This window comes from Rousettus aegyptiacus, unplaced genomic scaffold (genome assembly GCF_014176215.1).
Source record: "Rousettus aegyptiacus isolate mRouAeg1 unplaced genomic scaffold, mRouAeg1.p scaffold_m13_p_9, whole genome shotgun sequence".
Classification (NCBI taxonomy): Eukaryota; Metazoa; Chordata; class Mammalia; order Chiroptera; family Pteropodidae; genus Rousettus; species Rousettus aegyptiacus.
In genome coordinates this window covers 39,493,203-39,512,898 of record NW_023416312.1, presented here as the reverse complement: position 1 = coordinate 39,512,898, position 19,696 = coordinate 39,493,203, and the positions used below count along the sequence as shown (strand labels likewise).

General features: G+C 32.7%; 1 protein-coding gene across 22 annotated transcripts in view; it reads left to right on the top strand.

The window, feature by feature from the left end:
* Nucleotides 1–19,696, top strand: part of ATRX (ATRX chromatin remodeler) — a 246,852-nt gene that overhangs the window by 207,735 nt on the left and 19,421 nt on the right. For 21 of the 22 annotated variants that reach the window (XM_036226907.1, XM_036226906.1, XM_036226904.1 and 18 more), the window contains 2 exons: nucleotides 10,650–10,827; nucleotides 12,089–12,283. In XM_036226907.1, coding sequence (XP_036082800.1) covers nucleotides 10,650–10,827; nucleotides 12,089–12,283 — 373 coding nt within the window. The remainder of the gene's footprint in view (nucleotides 1–10,649; nucleotides 10,828–12,088; nucleotides 12,284–19,696) is intronic. The other variant, XM_036226911.1, reaches the window with a different exon arrangement.

Below are 19,696 nucleotides of genomic sequence, written 5' to 3'. Positions count from 1 at the left end.
TTCCATTCAATTCAGTGTACTTTTTTTTCCTTTGCGACTTCCGCTTTGACTCATAGCTAGAAGTACGTTGTTTAATTTCCAAGTATTTGGAGATTTCTAGTATTCAGGTATTGATTTCTAGTTTGACTCAGTTCTATTCAGAAAATATACGCTGTGTGATTTCAGTTATTTTAAATCTGTTGTGCTTGTGCTTTGTTTTATGGCTCAAGATATGGTATATCTTGGTATATGATAGATGTGCCCTTGAAATGAATGTGTTTTCCTGTTATTGGGTGGAGTGTTATATAAATATTGATCAGAGTCTGTTCTTTGCTGGAGTTGTTGTGTTCTTTATTCTTGCTGGTTTTCTGTCTAGTTGGTTATTTTTGAGAGAAGAAGGTTGAAGCCTCCAACTATAATTGTGAGTTTGTGTTTTTTTCCTTTCAGTTTTTGCTTCCCATATTGTCAGCTCTGTTATTTGAGATGTACACATTTAGGATTGTAATGTCCCTCCCTATCCTTCATAAATTTTCTTTGCTTTGAAACCTACTTTATCTGATACCAATAATAGCCACTCTGCCACTCTTGCTTTACTTTGATTGATGTTTACATGAATATCTTTTTTTATCCTTTTACTTTCAACCTACCCGTTTCGTTAAAATTGAAGTATTTTGTTCACAGTATATAGTTGGGTCATGTTCTTTTTTTTATTATGGTGACATTGGTTAACAAAATCCAATAAGTTTCAAGTGTACAATACAACAGTAAGTCGCTATCTATATATCTATATCTATAGATAGATAGATATAGATAGATACAGATTACATTGTTGTTCACTGCCCATAGTTAGATTTCTTTCTGTTACCACATATTTAATCCCATTTACCCTTATCTACCTCCACTCCCTCAGGAACCACTAGTCTATTGTCCATGTCTATGAGTCTCTGTCCTGTTTGTTGCTTTTAGGTTTATAGCCCACATTTAAGTGATATCATGCGGTTTTCAACTTTTTCTTCCTGGCTTAATTTGGGGTTATGTTTTGTTTTTTTTTTAACTTTGTTAATCTTCTTTTAAAGGTGTGTATATAGTATTTGCATTTTTTATTGAGGTATAATTGACATATTAGTTTCAGATGTACAACCATTTACATTTAATATAGGGCTGAAGACTGCCATTTTATTTTTCTTCAGTCTGTTATCTTTTATTCTATTTTCTTTTGTTTCTGATTTATTTTTCACCCTTCCCATGGGTTACTTTTACCTTTTTTGGAATTCTATTTTGATTTATCTATAGTGTTTTTTAATGTACCTTTGTATAACTTACAGTGATTGCTCTAAGTATTACATTATGTATATATGACATCATAGTCTACTGGTGTCATTGCTGTATCATTTTGTTTGAAGTATGGGAACTTTATCCCTTTATGTCCCTTTGTCTCCTCCATTTGTAATATAATTATCTTAAGTGTTTTTCTGCATAGATTACCACATCAGACAGTGTAATAATTTTTTCTTCCACTATCAAACATAGTTTTGAAAACTTGAAGGAAACTATTCACTCATATTTTGTTCTGTTTCTTCTTTCCTAATGTTTCACTATCCCTTCTTTTATCATTGCCTTTCTTCTTTGAGAACGTCTATTCATTCTTTTAGAGCAGGTCTGCTGGCAAGATTCTGTGAGTACCTTCATCTGAGAATTTACTGACAGCATCATTGTTGAAGAATTCTGGCTTGGCAGCTCTTTCAGCACTTGAAAAACATTGTGCCACTTCCTTCTGGCCTTCATGATTTCTTATGAAAGACCTGCTGTTTTTATGAGTTTGGCTTTTTTAGATTCCACATGTTAGTGATATCATACAGTACTTATCTTTTTCTGTAGAAGTTATCTCACTTAGCATAATGTGTTCAATGTCCATCCATGTGACAAGATGTCCTTCTTTCTCAGCTTAATAAATACTACATTGTATATATACACTTTATTTTCCTTATCCGTTCATCCATTGAGGGGTACTTAGGTTGTTTCCATATCATGGCTATTGTGAATAATGCTATAGTAAACATGGGAATGCATATATCTTTTTGACATCCTGTTTTCATTTCTTCCGTGTATATACCCAGAAATACAATTGCTGGATTATATGGAAAATCTACTTTTAATTTTTTTGAAGAAACTCCATATTGTTTTTCATAGTGGCTGAAGCAATTAGTGAATGTAGACAGCAATATTTTATTATAATCATTAAACATACTAAGAGACCAGAACTTAATTATTCTAACCACTATAAAGCAATGATAATTATATAATGTGGTAGAGGTGTTAATTGTCATTACAATGGCAGTCATACTATAATATATAAATGTATCAAGTTAACATGTTGTACACCTTATTTTATACAATGTTTTATTTCAAGTATGTAGATATATATTTTAAAACTGCTGTATTTTAATTGTTCGTTTCCCCTATCAGAAAGGTTCTGTTTCTTGCTTCTTTCAAGATTTTTTTCTTTATCTTAGTTTTTAGCAGTTTGTTTAGTATGTGTGTTGGTATGGATTTCTTTGACTTTACTCTCTTTGTCCTTTATTCATCTTGAATCTGTAGGTTTGTGTTTCTTGCTAAATTTTGGTAATTTTCAGCCTTTACTTTTTTGAATACTTTTATAGCCCCTTCTGTTTTCATCTCCTTGAGGACTCTGATGACAAGAATGTTAGATCTTTAATTATAGTGTCCTGTAGGTCCCTGAGTTTCTGTTTTCGTTGTTTTGTTTTTAGTTGGTTTCTGTCTGTTGTTTAGATTGGGTCATTTCTATTGTTTTGTTTTCAAAGTTCATTGAATCTTTTGTTTTCTATATTCTACTGTGGAGCCTATCTATTGAGTTTTTTGTTATTGTATTTTTCAGTTTTAAAATTTCCACTTGGTTCTTCTTTATGTCTTCTATTTCTTTGCCAAGACTATTTTTTTTTATTTCTCTTAAGTGTGTTAATAATTGCTTATCAAAACATTTTTTTAATGGCTGTTTTTTAAATCTGTGACAGTTTTAATATTTATGTTATATCAGTGTTTGTGTTTGCTGATTGTCTTTTCTCATTGAAGTTAAGATTTTCCTGGTTCTTGTTATGACAAAGATCTATATATGTATTTATTTTTTAATTTTTAATTAAGTTTATTGGGGTAACATTGGTTAATACAATTACATAATTTTCAGGTGTACATTATGATTTGACATCTGTATATTCTATTGTGTGTTTACCGCCCAGAGTCCAGTTTCCTTCAGCTACCATATAATTGATCCCATTTACCCACTTCACCCTCCCCCAAACCTTATATTTGACCCCCTTTACCCTGTCTACCTTCTCCCCCACCCCACTAGTAACCACTAGTCTATAGTCCTCTGGTAACCACTGGCCTATATCCATGTACATGAATCTTTGTTTGTCCTGCTCATTTGTTGTTGCTTTTAAGTTTATATCCCACATGTAAGTGATATCATGTGATTTTCAACTTTTTCTGTCTGGTTTATTTTGCTTAGCATGATTATCTCGAGGTCTATCCAAGTTGTTGAATATGGTAGTATTTCATCTCTTCTTATGGCTGAGTAACATTCCATTGTATATATGTACCACAGCTTCTTTATCCAATCATCTATCGTTGGACAGTTCGGCTGCTTCAATGTCCTGGGCACTGTGAATAATGCTGCTATGATGAACATCAGTGCACAAATATCTTTTGGGATATGGGTTTTCAAGTCTTTGGGATAAATACCCAGTAGAGGGATTACTGGATCATATGGTAGAACAATTCTTAGTTTTTTGAGGAACCTCCATGCTGTTTTCCATAGTGGCTATACCAATTTGCGGTCCCACCAGCAGTGTATGAGGGTTCCTTTTTCTCTGCATCCTCTCCAACATTTGTTATTACTTGTCCTGTTGATTATAGCTATTCTAACAGATGTGATATTGTATCTCATTGTGGTTTTGATATGCATTTCCCTAATAGCTAGTGATGCTGAGCATCTTTTCACATGTTTATTGGCCATCTGTATGTCCTCTAGGGAGAAGTGTCTGTTCAGGTCCCCTGCCCATTTTTTGATTGGTTCATTTGTTTTTTGTTGTTACTGAGTTATATGAGTTCTTTGTATATTTTGGATATTAGGCCTTTATCGGAGGTGTTGCTTGCAAATATATTTTCCCATTGAGATAGTTGTTTCTTTACCTTGTTGATGCTTTCTTTTGCTGAGCAGAAGCTTTTTAGTTTGATATAGTCTCATTCATTTATTTTAGCTTTTACTTTCCTTGCTTTTGAAGTCAAATTTATAAAATCCTCTTTAAGTCCAAGGTCTTTGAGTTTAGTTCCTATGTTTTCTTCTATGCATTTTATTTTTCAGGTCTTATTTTTAGGTCCTCCATTTTGAGTTAATTTTGATGTGTGGTGATAGGCAACAATCTAGTTTCATTCTTGTGCAGGTGGCTTTCCCAGTTTTCTCAGCACTATTTATTAAAGAAACTTTTATTTCTCCATTGTATGTTTTTGGCTTCTTTGTCAAAATTATTTGCCCATATAAATATGGGTTTACTTCTGGGCTCTCTATTCGGTTCCACTTGTCTGTGTGTGTCTGTTTTGCTGCCAGTATCACACCATTTTGATTACTGTCACTTTGTAGTATAATTTGAAGTTGGGCAGAGTGATGCCTCCAGCCTCATTCTTTTTTCTCAGGATGGCTTTGACAATTTGGGGTCTGACAAAAATCTGTTTAAATTGGGTGTTTGGTTATTATGTCATGAGAATGGGATCTTATTTAAATCTTCTGTTATAACAGGCTTCTTCTGATACATATTCTGACGGGACATGAGGTTCCCAAACCTCATTACTGTCTGTTGAGATTGGGAGTTCAGTGTACCCACTAGGCTTCTGCCAATACTATCCTGGCTGAGAGGGTTAGGATTGCCTGTTTACAACCCACCCTCATTGGCCTCTACTGACACTATAGAGGTTGACCGTTTGGGTCGTGGTATAATTCCTGACTCTCCGCTATGCTTTCTTTGATACTACCCCAGTAGGGAACGATAGGGTTTTTCTTACATCTGCTGGGTAGGGATGGATGTTCTGGTTCCCTACATGGTCTTGACACTGCTGTGTCAGGGGGAGAATCTTGTTAACTCATTCTTTTCTGACACCATCCTGGCATTGCCTTTTTATAACAAGGTGGAAGTAGAAGTCTGGGCTTCCCATTCAGCCTTTAGTGACAAGGGTGGAAGTGCACTGCATTTTTTCTGTACTATTCGACTGGAGTTGAGCAGTTACTATTTTAAAGTTTTCTGCCTTGCCAGGTTGCCCCTGTTTTGGTCTTTTGTCTGGAAAAAGCAGACTTTTCTTGGAAATTTTTTGACAGTACCCACTGGCATTTCCAGGTTGCTGGGTTCTTCAGCACTCAGTCTGGGATATATAAGACAAATAGAAAGCCCATGGAACTCACTGCCATGTTGTTTCTTAGGTCCCAAGGTCCCTAGCCAGTCTGCCTCCTTCTTAGGTTTGTTTTATATATAACATTTAGGGGTTTTATCTGTACTTATTGTGAAGAATAGGAACCAATATATCTACTCCATCTTTCCAGAAATGGAAGTCCAAAGATTAAACTTTTTAGATAATTATTGTATCTGTCTTTTGGCAAGTATATATGTGCGTCTAGATATGAGATTGCTGAGTAAAAGATGTGTCTATATTTGGCTTTAGCTTATACTCCAGAACATTTTTCCAGAATTATTGTACCAGTTTGCACTCACACCAGTAGTGTGTTTTTCTTTTAAGTCATTGCCATAGATACATAGTGGTAAGGCTTCATAGTCTTAACCTGTATTTCTCTGAGAATGAATTCCAGGTGGTTTGTAGATTGAAATGTGGAAGCTTCAACAATAAAGGTTTTAGAAGGAAACAGCAAAGTGTATTTTCCTAATCTTGCTGTAAGAAAATTGTCATAAACAAGACACACAGAATACTAATCATAAAAGGAAAGATTGATAAGTTGAGCTTCATTAAGGTTAAGAACTATATTCATCAAAGGCATTTCACATTAAGAATGAAAAAACAAAGTAGAAGCTATTTTCAAATACATAAATCCAAAACTCTTATCTAGAATTTACAAAGAATTTAAAAAATCAGTTGGATAAACCAGACAAACCCATAGAACGATGAACAAAAACTTGAAAAGGGCAAAAGACAATATCCAAATGGCCAATGAACATACAAAAAGGTGCTCATGTTTATTAATCATCAGATAAATGCAAGTTAAAAATGTTTTTGGCAAAAGTACAAAAGTATTTCAATGGAGGAAGGATAACATTTTCAACAAATGGTATTGAAAGAATCGGATATTCATAAGCTGAAAACAAACCCTTGACCCTAAACCTCATCCTTTTAAAAAAAATCAAGTCAAAATTATTATAAATCTAAATTGAAAACATTATACTTGTTTAAGAAGACACAGAAGAAAATCTTCAGGAACCTAGATAAGGCACAGAGTTCTTAAATGACACCAAAGCATTTAATCCACTAAAGAAAACTATCAATACATGGACAATCAAAATTTAAAACTTTTGTCTGTGAGTAACCTTGTAAGAAGAGGAAAAGATAAGCCATAGACTTGGGAAAAAAAATATTTGGAAATAGCTTATCTAACAAAGGATTCATAAAGAATTCTCTAAATGTAACAATAAGAAAACAATATTCACTTAGAAAAGGCCAAGAACTTAAACTGACACTTCACTCAAGAGGATCTATGCATGGCAAATAAGCATCTAAAAAGATGTTTAACATCTCTAGCCAATAGAGAAATAAAAATTAGCCACAGCCAGATAGCACTTCATATCTGTCAGTATGGTTAAATTAATAAATAGTGACACTACCAAATGCTGACAAGAATGCAGAGAAACTGCATCTTTCTTGCAATGCTGGTAAAATGGCACCGCCACTCTTCCTGAAAAACAATTTGGTAGTTTTAAAAAAATAAACATAGGCCTACCATACACGTTCTTGAAAATTTATGCCAGGAAAATGAAAACTTATTTTCACATAGAAACCCATTCACAGATGTTCATAGCAGCTTTATTTGTAACAGCCTAAAGCTGAAAACAACCCAGATATCCTTTAATGCGTGAATGGATAAACAAATTGTGGTATATGCATATAATGGAACACTGCTCAGCAATAAGAAGGAATGAACTATTGATATTGATCTAAGAACTTGGATGGATCTCAAGGGTATTATGTTGAGTGAAAAATGCCAATCTCCAAAGGTTATGTACTTTATGATTCCATATGGAATTCTTGATGTGACAGAATTACAGTGATAGAGAACAGATTAGTGATTGCCATATACTTAGGGTTCAGGGGAAGGTATAAATATAAATACTAAGGGACAACACAAAGAAGGGCTTTTTTGTGGTGATGGAACAGTTCTGTATCTTTCTCGTAAAAGTTACGGTTCAGCATATATGATAAAATTTTATAGAGCTGTGCAACAAACAAAATAGTACATATAGAAACTGGTGAAATCCAAATCAACTGTGTGCCTGAATACATAGTATTATACCAGTGTCAATTTCCTTGTTTTGATAATATACTTACATAAGTTATTACCATTAGGAAAAGTGAACAAAGGGTACACGGAAACTCTCTGAACTACTGCTGTACATTCTTGCAACCCTTAAACTATTTTTAAAGGTTATAATTTTAAAAAAGGCAATACCATGAGTTGTCAAGGATCTGGAACAGCTAGAACACTCATACACTGCTGGCTGGAATGTAAATTGGAATAGCCACTTTGGAGAACTCTTTGTGCAGCTTTAACAGTACAATACACATACCCTATGACCCAGCAATTCTACTTTTAGATATATACCTAACAAAATACTTACTTGTTTTTAATAGCAGATATATATACAAGAAGGTTTATAGCAGCACTATTCAAATAGTAGTTCATATTTTAATTGTTTTGAGTGTATACTTGAATACTGATGTTTAGTATTAAAACATCTAAAAATATCACGGTTGATTTATTTCAGTATGGACTACATATTCTAGACCGAATAATATTAAAGATTAAATAGTTGTAAAATAATTCTTAATACCAGTTCTGTCACTTGATTGTTTCTTTGTTTATTTTTCTTTTGGAGGCAAATTAAACAACTTTGCTTCCCACTTGTATGCTTTTAAAAACCAAAACATGTCATTGGCCACATCTATACCTTATAAATAAATACCTCTATTGTTGTAAACTAACTGCATTACAATTGTTTTTTATTAAATTTATTAGGGTGACATTGGTTAATAAAATTATATGGGTTTCAGGTGTACAAATCAATAATGCATCATATGTATATTGCATTGTGTGTTCACCACCCAGAGTTAAATTACTTTTTGTCACCATATATTTGACCCCCTTTGCCCTTACCTGCCCCCCAAACCCCCATTCCGTCTGATAACCACTAATATACGATCCTTGTCCATGAGTCTTTGTTTGGTTGTCTTGTTTGTTGCTTTCAGTTTTATATCCCATTTATGAGAGAAATCTTACGGTTCTCAACTTTTTCTGTCTGACTTATTTCGCTTAGCATGATTATCCTAAGATCCATCCATGTTGTCACAAATGGCAATATTTCATCTTTTCTCATGACTGAGTAATATTCCATTGTATATATGTACCACAGTTGTTTATATGTCTGTCGTCTTGTAGGTGGTGGTCTCTTTTAGTACAGTGACCAGATATTTTTTTTTCATCTTCCCAGTGTGTCTTAGTATTTGGGATGCATTAACAGTTTTTATACACATGACTTTTAAACCCATTCACCTCTTTGTTAGTGATAGATACTTAAAAGTTTTAAAGTTCTCTACAAGGTTTTCTGTTTGTATGTGTGTATTTTTAACCTACATAGTTTACACCATTCTATATGCTTGATCTTTTTCCGGGTGTGGAATAGATGTAAATAATTAGAGTAATTTTGTGGCAGCATTTGCCCATAATTCTTAAATGTTCCCACTAATTAAAGAGAGCACAGTTTGTTTTCTGTGACAAATGTGTATTATTAGAGAAGCGTAAAGAAGAACAAAATTATTGTAATCCCAGTGACCAGAGATAACCACTGTTATCATTGTATGTATGTATGTTTTGTTTTTTAATGCATTTGCAGTTATACTTAATAGGGTTTATATCTTTGTTTTTCACATAAATTGTAGAATTTTAATGGTAATGTAACCTGTTGAATAGCTAGGATATAATTTAGTTCTCTGTGTTATACATATTTTTTGTTTTCAACCTTATGTTTTTATAAGGCTTGATATATAAAGGCATTTTGTGGAGGTGATTGAGAACTTACTATATTCCAGGAGTTTTGTAAGTTACCAACAGTAAACTAATCATATAGTTATCCAATGGAATATTATGCAGCTACCAAGGATGATGTTTATCATGAAATTTGAGGTAATGCCCATAATATAAACTACATATACAGATACTATCTTGTCTCTGTAAAGCCAAAAATATATATTCTTAGGAAAAAGAAACCTATAGGAAATGAACCATGATTTGAATAGAGATTGTTTCAGGGAAGTAGAACTGAGTAATTTTTTTTCTTTAAACTTGTTTACATTTTCAGAAAGTTATGTATAATCTTTTAAAAAATTTTGTTTATATCAAAATTATATATTTTCATATTTAAAAAAACACATAGTATTATAAACCTTAAAATAAAAACTAATCTTTTTACCAACCCCTTCCTACCCATAATTTCTACTCTGTAGGTAACTGATATCAACTCTTGGCAATTGTTCTGGTATTTACTTACATATATACTTTTTACAGTCTAAGGTGTGAATTTACCCACATGTGTTCACACACTTTTACTCATTCATTTTCTCAATATATATTTTTCATAATATTTGCCTAAATCATTTTGGAATATTTTCTTTATTGTGAATATTTAAATATTCACATTTATGCCATTATTGAAATACTATGATTACTTTTACCTTTTTGTATACCTGTTTAATTTTGTTTTTACCACTTGCTTAGTTTTCTATAAACCTATCACTCATTCCCAAATTCTCCTACAGAAGTATAAATTCTTGTGCCCTGACAGCAGATTTATCTCGGTTTCATTTTCCTTTTTTCCTTGAACACATCCTTCCTGGAGCCCTCTGTCTTCTTGATTCTCTTTTAGCTACCTGAGTACCTTGCATCTATCTAACTTCTCATCTATCATTACTCTATATTGTAATTGCATATCAGTCACCCCTACTACACTCAGCTCCTTGGGCACTGTCAGTTTGATATACTTAGTTTTCCTGATAGTACCAAACACAATATGGACTTTGAGTTATAGATTAAATTTCTACATTTACTCAGAAATCTATAAAATACTGTGAATACTTTGTAAACGTGATTTTCATATTTATCTTTATTCCTAAATCAGATGATCTCATTTTCCAGCAGTAAGATTCTTCCTGGGCAGATAAATCTTCAACCTGACTCTTTAGACGTGTCTTGTCTTCTTCAATAAGTGAGAAATGAATTCTCTGCACTCCTAATTGTTCAAAAAACTACCTCAAGATTTAAAAGTCATAATTAAAATATCTGTGAAACACTCATTACTAAAGCATTTGTTCTATATTTTCATTTTCAGAGGACGATTGTTTATCATTTCCACCAAAGCAGGATCTCTTGGCATTAATCTGGTAGCTGCTAATCGAGTGATTATATTCGATGCTTCTTGGAATCCATCTTATGACATCCAGAGTATATTCAGAGTTTATCGCTTTGGACAGACTAAACCTGTGTATGTATATAGGTTCTTAGCTCAGGTAGGTTTATAATTTATAGTCTCATTCTTTTTTTCATATCAAAAGGTTGGGTGAAACTGATAACGTTTTTGGAGTGCAGAACATACATGCTTTAGAAGGGCAAACAAAGTTGAAAACATCATTCCTACATGTAAGGAGGCAGAAATCAATTTTGGCCTCTCATGATTTTCTCTTTTGTATTTTGTCCATATCTATGATGTCAGCTTTCTCAGACTGAGATGGATTTGCATGAGTGAACAGATTTAACATTTTCTAGCTCAGGAAAGTAAAACATTTATAGTTCTTTTACTTAGCATACATAGAAAAGCCAATAACTAAATCTAATTTGCTTATAGATATGAAGGTCAAATGATCATTGTTTTTATTAGCCACCAGATAGCCTCTTAAGAGTGTAGATCAATATGAAGAAAAAGTTAACTTTTTATAGTAACGAATATAATTTTCTGGGTAAGAATATTAAAGTCATTACCTTTAAATATAAATTCAGGTATTAAAAACAGACACAAATTTAAGAAAAATAAGTGAAATGAAATTGGTGGATGCAGTTCAAGGTAATACAAGTTTATAGAATCAAGTTTTTCTTTTAAATGGTACAGCTGCTTTGGGAGCAGTTGCTATCCTCTTCATCTCCCTACAAATCTGGGCTTCTCAACCAGAGACTGGTTTTTATTGGTAAATTCTGGCTCATTTGATCCTCATTAGTACATGATATAATTGGTAAACTACACAGTAAATTCTTTCTTATTATTTAAATTGAGTCTTTTTACATTCTAATTTAGAATGCCAAATATGTAATAGGGCATTTTAGTTATATTTTCTATCTTGAAATTATAGAAGGTAAGGCTCGATAAAAAGACAGACAGTTTATAGTGATTGCTGAGCGCTTATCATATTCCATTGAAAAGGAGTTACACTGCTCTCTTGCATTCTTATTTCAGTAACCCCCTAAAATCTTATTTCATGTACTCCTTTGTTTCTACTTACCTTGGTATCTGACTGCTGTCCTACTTCCACCACACTCAGAAATACATAAAGCAACACACATATCATATTAGTAAGAGAATTATTTTTGTCGAGATAAACTATGCTGAACAGATGAAATTTCTCAATGAATTAAGTAGCATTACCAATAGAATTTGCTTTATGGCAGTATATTACTATGAAGTTTTGCCATTTTGTATTACCCAATAACTATATTTCTTCTTGATTAAGTTTCATGTTTACAATATTTATTTGTATATTGTTCCTTCTTTTTACAAAGGGAACCATGGAAGATAAAATTTATGATCGGCAAGTAACTAAGCAGTCACTATCTTTTAGAGTTGTTGATCAGCAGCAGGTCGAGCGTCATTTTACCATGAACGAGCTTACTGAACTTTATACCTTTGAGCCAGACTTATTAGATGACCCTAATTCAGAAAAAAAGAAGAAAAGGGATACTCCTATGTTGCCAAAGGTAAACATCTTTAGATTATTAGCTTAAAAAAGCCAAGATGAACCAAGAAAATTTTACTACTACTATAAAAATTAGTCATCTGACTAAAGCTGTATTTTAGAATTTTCAAAGAGAATAAAATTATATTTAATGAAAGGGTGCTTGGTTAATTTTCCATATAACACCACAAAAAGATAGTGTAATCTGAAATACATATTTTATGCAAAATAAAAAGTTCAACCTTGCAGAAAAAGGTTTCTGAGTTGAAACCTTAAGGGAAATAGCGTGGTTCTCTTTTAATAACCTCCAGTAGAGGGCATCCATAATTTTAATAATTGTATATGAAAGTTAATGTTCTCTTCCTTAACATTTTTTGTTGTCATATGAGCAATTAAGAATCAGCAAATAAAAGTGTTTCTTGATATTTTTCACTGTCATAAAGCAGGTAAGATATGGAAAAGGACCTTAGAAGTAATCTAGTGAAGCCCTCTTGTTACATAGATGAAGAAACTTAGGGTCAGGGACATTCAGTGACTTGGCCACAATTTTTAGCTAATAAGTGGCAGAGCCAGGACAAGTATCTACATCTGTCTTCTGGTCCATCATTCTTGGATAAGGAAACATTTTAATATTAATATAGAAATTTAATATAATGATAAATATTTTGACCCTTTTGAACATAAGAGAAAACTATATGTTCTCTGATCTAAATAAGGAGTTTATTTAAACCTATTCTAGTTATCTAAAAAGCTGTCTGGGGGGAATCGTTGGGGGTACTTTTCCTGTTACCTTGGTTTCAAATTCAAGCACTTAATGTTCCATATATCTATCTGTTAAGAGATTTGGGAAAGCATCTGTCAGATTGTGGTGTCTCTCTACCAAAGCCACTTTAGTTATTTGTAAAAGAAAAAAAACCCTCAAAAGTATGTTCTTGATATGGTTGGACACATTTAATTAAAGTAAATGGTAATAATAATAATAATAATAATAATAATTACTAATCCTAATGTAAATTATTGATTTCTTCAAATAATTTTTAACGTAAATTTCAAAGTAACGTGAATGTTAAGCATTTAGAATTTTTTAATGTCCTTTGTCTGTATAAGCAAATATTTGGTTTTCTAATCTTATTGAACTTTTCTTCCATTTAAAATTCACTGGTAGAGCATTTAGGAAAGAATTTTTATGACAACCTCTATCAAATCCCTTTGATAATGGTTTAGGGCCACACGGGAGTTTAAGTCTACCATTTTTATATTTTATTTAAAATATTTTAAAAATCATTTTAGTTTCTGTGTTATGAAATAATAAACTGATAGCGATTTGGTTTTCTTTCTTAATTATGTTATTACATAATGTGAGTAGGATTCTCGAATAGTCTTCAGAAAATTTTCTGTAGGCAAACAAATTTGTTTGTATACCTTTAAAACCACACAAGCACAAATGGAATCATATCATACATACTCTTATGCAACTTGCTCTGTTCATCTAGGTGTTTCTTGAACACCTTTCCATATTGATACATATCCCTGTTTTTTTTTAACTCTCATATCTCCAACATCTTTCCTATTAGTTACTTAATTTTGTATGGCAAGAAATATTCTTTTAAGGACTTGCACATATGTTTATAATTGTAAGGATAGCGAAGTCCCTTTTCAATTTGAGAATGATTTTATATCTAATTAGCATATTTCCTAAAATTATACTTTAAACTTCAACTTTTATGAGAAATAGCCTATAATTAGTAATATTTCTGATAGGAAGCAAACATTCTGATTTGAAAAAGGGTAATTGCTTTGAAGTTATTCATTATATGGTAAATTTCTGATTGTATGAAATTGCTTAATTTGATAAATATTTATTATTTGCTGACATTGAGGTGTACTGCGAGGGTGTATGAAAAACAAAACATTGTCTATGCTTTAGAGAAGATAAAATTAGCAGGAAAGAAATGCTATTTGTTATAGTATAGCTGGAAAGAAGCCATTTGTTTTATAACTTGGCACTCCAAGTCATCAAAGGTGACATGCTTTCATTTACAGACTTTACTTACTGTATTTTGATTTGGGTGCTATTACCCTTTGCCCAAGAACAAAAAGGAAAAGGAATAGTGAATGTTACAGTAGCACAAAGTGCTTCAACCCTCCCATAACTCTTCCCAAAAGGAAATTAATAATTAACTCATCGATTTCTTACTGGGTTTCATACTCTGCTGAACAATTTATTCAGATTACCTTCCTTAAGCCAGCAGCAACTGCAAAGCCAATGGTGCGGTTTTCATTTTCGAGGTGAAGAAATGAAGGCTTGGAGAGGTTATGTAACTTACCCAAGTTTATACACCTACTAAGTGGTGAAGCTGGCCTTCAAACCAAATCTGCCCAACTTGAAAGCATGTACTCTTAATCATTATACTTCGTTGCCCCCCAAATGGAGAATAGAAAGTTAATTCCAAGTATAAGAAACAAGGCAAAGGACCTGGGATTCCTAGAATTGAGTGGCATTTAGAATACTTTATTTTATTTTAAATAAAGCTGGATTTTAAAACAGAGAATAATTTCACAGACAATCCTATCGTGTGATATAAGTATTAAGGTTGTATAATATAACCAGTTTAGCTCATGACTTGTGAAGTTGTAAATTCCTCGGATATTTAGAAAGCTAGAAAGTTTACAAAGGTCTTTCTCATGCATATTTATTATCTGAAGAAACTGAGACTTAGAAAGTTTGTGATTACCCAAGAGTTGCATAGCCAATATGTGTTAGAGCCAGAACTTAACCCAGTAGTTTTCATATCATATTCAAAGGAGCCCCCAGGAGATCTGCAAAGGTGCTCCGGGGCTACCATGTGACTAAGTGAGTAGGGAAAAGCCAGACAGGCAGCACTCCAAGTCCTGCATTCCATTTCAATCAGAGTCCTGCTACTTTTATCTTTTGTATATGTTGGGCTGCAACATAAAATTTAATGTAAAGAGAGTATGTTACTGCCTTTTAAAAAATGTTTTAAAAACACTGATGCCTTTTTAACTATCACAGCAACTACAATCTCTCAGGGATCTAAAAGAGAATACAATTAGATATATAGGAGATTTACCTGAAGGAATTGATAATCTACTTGGGGAGAGAAAAGCAACATTCTTAAAAATCAAAGAATGAAGATACTGTATGTTTTTGCTGTAGTATAGTAGCTCCCCTTTCCATTCATTACTATCTACAGATTCAGGCATCCATTGGGGATCTTGGAATATATTTCCTGTGGATAAGGGGTGAGTACTGTATATGGTTAAAAAATAGAGGTACAATTTTGATGGAAAAATGTTAGACTGGCCCATAAGAGATGGTTAGTATTTAATTGTATTAGAGAAGAATGAGGTGTGAATGTAGAATCAAACAATTTGGGCAAAGGGAAAGGTAAAAATTGATGTGTGATTAATAAATTGGCCAGATGGAGAGTTAAAATTGGATGGGTAAGGTAGGACAAGCTTATAGAGAGCCATGAAAGGTAAATGGAGGCATCGTGCTGTTATACGATGATTATGGGCTTTGGGAAAATTAGCCTGGCAGTAAAATGCAGGATGAGGACATTAATAGGATAATGATCGCAGAATGAATCAAATATGTCAAGAAAATAAATGATAGAACTCAGTAACTAATAGTAGACTATAGCTTTTAATCTGTAGGCAGTGTAAATTTTAAATAATGAAGCTTATTTATTAAAACTTTTCAGATGCCTGTGATGTGCCAATCATTGTGCTAGTTACTAAGGATACATTGCTAAATAAGACTAGGTTCCTGCTCCCAAGGAGCCTGTAGTCTAATAAGCATACCCTAAGAAGTAAATATAATAAAAGTTATGGGTTCTATAAAAGAAATCTGTACAGGCACCAAGGAAGGAATATTCAGTTCTTGGAAAAGTTTGGAATGGGGAGTTGACATTAGGAAGACTTAAACTAATGTTGAAAATAGAAGTTGGGTAGCTGTTTGCATTGCTGTGAGGGCAGAATTTGATGGCCCTTCAAGAGCAGGAGCAGAGAAAAAGAAACGTGCATAAAACAACATGGCAAGTTTCAGAAGTCTCAAGTAGTTAAAAATAAATAGTGACATGTAAGAAGGTAATGGTAGAGTAACAGTGGGTATGGGAAGAGGTGAGAGTAAAGCCTGGAAAGGTAGATGGGAATCAGATCATAGAAGTTAGAGAGTTTGAACATTGTGTTATATATAGGCTGGGGATCTGTTTTATGATTTTAAGCACAAAGCTAACATCAAATTTTTATTTTAGAAAAGTCACTGGATTTTGAGAAAAATCACTGATTTTTTATTTTAGAAAAGTCAGTATACAGGATGGATTAGAGAAAAGAAAATGGATGTTAAGATACTTGTTAGGATGCTATTAAAATTATCCAGGTGAGAGAAGCAATGCAAACCTGAAGTAAAGTGATAGCAATGGAGATAGAGAAATACCAGGCACAATGTATAAGTACTCTAAATATTAACTTTGTTCCCTAGGCTTCAATTTAGAATATTATGTAATTCTGCTTACTACTATTTGGTTTTGATTTCCTTTAATGAAAATTTGAAAATTCGCCTTCTCTGAAAATGGGTACAAGTAGGTATTTTCAATATTCATACAGAGGTATTTCTTAGTATTTGAACTCACTCTTAGTAAAGACATTTGAAAGTTGGTTCCTATTATTATAGTATAATTGCAAACATCTTTTTTATACAAAATTTTTAATATGAAAGACTGCTATAGATGATGCATTTTCCTTTCTCAAATTGCTATTTAAATAATGATTAAATTACATGCCTTTTTAAGTTAAATTTTCTTTGTCCTTTGATAGTTCTGAAAGTATTTCAACTTACTTAATATGTGATTTTTATACTGCTTTCCGCCTTATCACTTCCTCTTTAAGTCATTATTATATAATTCCTCTTCCTGTATTTCTGTTCTTGTTTACTTAATTTTACTTCTCCACTTTCTAATTAAATTTAACATCTCAGGCTCAATTTATTAACCGCGTGTTTTTCTTTTTATCTTTGCAGCTCTTTAAAGGCAAGAATGATATTCTTTGCTCCTTTTCTTTCATTTATAGTGAATTATACAGTACTAGCACTTTTATATAGCTCTTTTTGAAATTCTGGTCTCCTTTACAGTGATATTTAACTAAACTTTTAATTGCTTCTTAATGATCCACATGTCGTTGAAAAGTGCTGTTAGAATTAGACTTACTTTTGCAAGCAGTAAAATTGAAGTGAAGAGTGATTTGTCTTGTCACAGCAGGTTTGTGAGAGGAAGAGAATTGGTGCATTAATTGCTGTCTTCAGTTCTATACTGAATCATCTGTCTTAGCTCTGTTTACCACCGTAACCCATAAATTATATTTTGTTAAATCCTCTCGTTGGTTTCTTGCTATTGTTGGTTCTTTTGCTGCTTTCCCTTTGAAATATATGGTCTTCTAGTCCTGTGAACCTGTTTTTTAATACATTGATTTTAGGGTTGTCTGAATCATGTCTAAGTATCTGTGCATCTCGCTTTAGTTGTTCAGGATAATAATGTTCCTCAGCCATTTTGAAACTTCAGCATTATCTAAATTTATGAATAGTTTAACACAGGTTTCTAGTGGTAATAGATTTATTGACCCATTCTTAAACTTTTTTTTTTAATATTAAGGTAATATCTAACCTCTTAATGTTTATGTAAATTATGTTAGGGAAAGTACCTTTCCTGATAACAAATTTATGAATTACACAGATATCAGAGATGAAAATCTTGGTCAAGGTTATTTTTCATAATATTTTTAAGTAAGTATACAGCCTAAGCTCTGTACCCTTTATTAAGAAAATAAAAGTCAGTAAAACTGACATAGAAGTTTTTTTGCACTTCTTTATCTTCTTAAATGTGGACTGCATGTTGATAATTACAGGGAGAACAAATGGGGATTTAAACTAAAGTACCCAAAGTGAGGCTTTAGGCTTGCTTCCTTCACCCTGATGTGTATAATTTTCTCCCTTTGTCTTTAGTCCTTTATTCAAGTTTTGATAGCTCAGAGGATAGTTTAATGAACAGAAATGTTATTGTGTAGTTTTATTAGCCGGCAGATGGTAATATAAGGTTTTACCTTAGTCATACTTAACATTAGAGAGAAACATACTCCAATAAAATAATTTGATGTGAAGTATAAAATAGCTTATCAGTCTATTTCAGGAATACACAGACATTTACTTTTGAGAATAAGCGTTCAAAAGGACCCATTTATTTGTAGGACCAATGTTAGTAACCTATATAGCATATTAAACCACATGGTGGCACATGAACCCAATTTTTGTTGACATGTACCTCAAGGAGCCATGCTCATAACTGAAGCATATATGAAGTTTGATGTCATTGTTTCTTCCTGTCCTCTTTAAACAAATACTAGTATTCTATAGTTACATTTACTGACATAAAAATGATTATTATTCATCTGAATAAGAATAAATCACTGGAAATCTTAATGGTTTAGAAAAATTGTTTTAATTCTACCATTTCTTTGTAAGTTGTAAAAAGTCGCCTATTCAGTGTTTGCTGGGGTGTTCAATGCCAAGTAAAAAGAACAAATGGTTTAAGCTATGTCCTTTCCCAGGTAACCTACTAAACGACCCTTTTTTAGGGTATGATCTTAGTCAAACCACATAAGTTTTCCAAGCCTCGCTTCCCTTGATAAGAAGATAGCAGGACTTAACCTCACAGAGGAGATAATCCATGTAAAGCACATTGCCTAGCACATAATAAGCAAGTGCACAAATGTTAGCTGCTATTTTGTTTACATAATTTTTATTAATATTGCCATTATACTTGATTCATTTTCTCTGAAACCAGTATAGACTTAAATTTTTGGAATTTCACAGGAGTCATACGAGGTCCTGTTCTTTAGAAGATTAAGCTCGACATATCACAGATTAGAAGAAGCGTATAAAACATTTAGGGACCAGAGGCAATAGGCTCAGCTAGGTTGCAGAAGAAACAGGTATTTTTTAAAGTGAAGGGGTGCTTCTAGTGTCCCTTCACAAACTACAAAATAAATGCTTGTTAATAGACTAACCGTGCTTTATTTACAGTGCTGTTTTGAATCTTGTTTTGATTGTATCACCTTATAACACAAGAAAAACTATTAAGGAGCCAAAGTCACCAAGTATTTTAGGAAAAACATTTGGGTTAAAGAGATCACGGTGCCAGTAATGCCCCTAAATAGCAGTCTTCCTAACGCTGGTAAGCTTTTACAAACCACTGCTAATGGAAACATAATATATATGAGGTCTCCTTGCTGGCAGAGTTGTGAGTGGAGTGCAAGATTTCATTAGGAAGGATTTGGGGTAGACCTCAAGAAGTATCTCCTTTTCAAGCACTAGAAATATCTGCTGCTACTCAAGATCATGGATATTCTGAAATTGAAATGT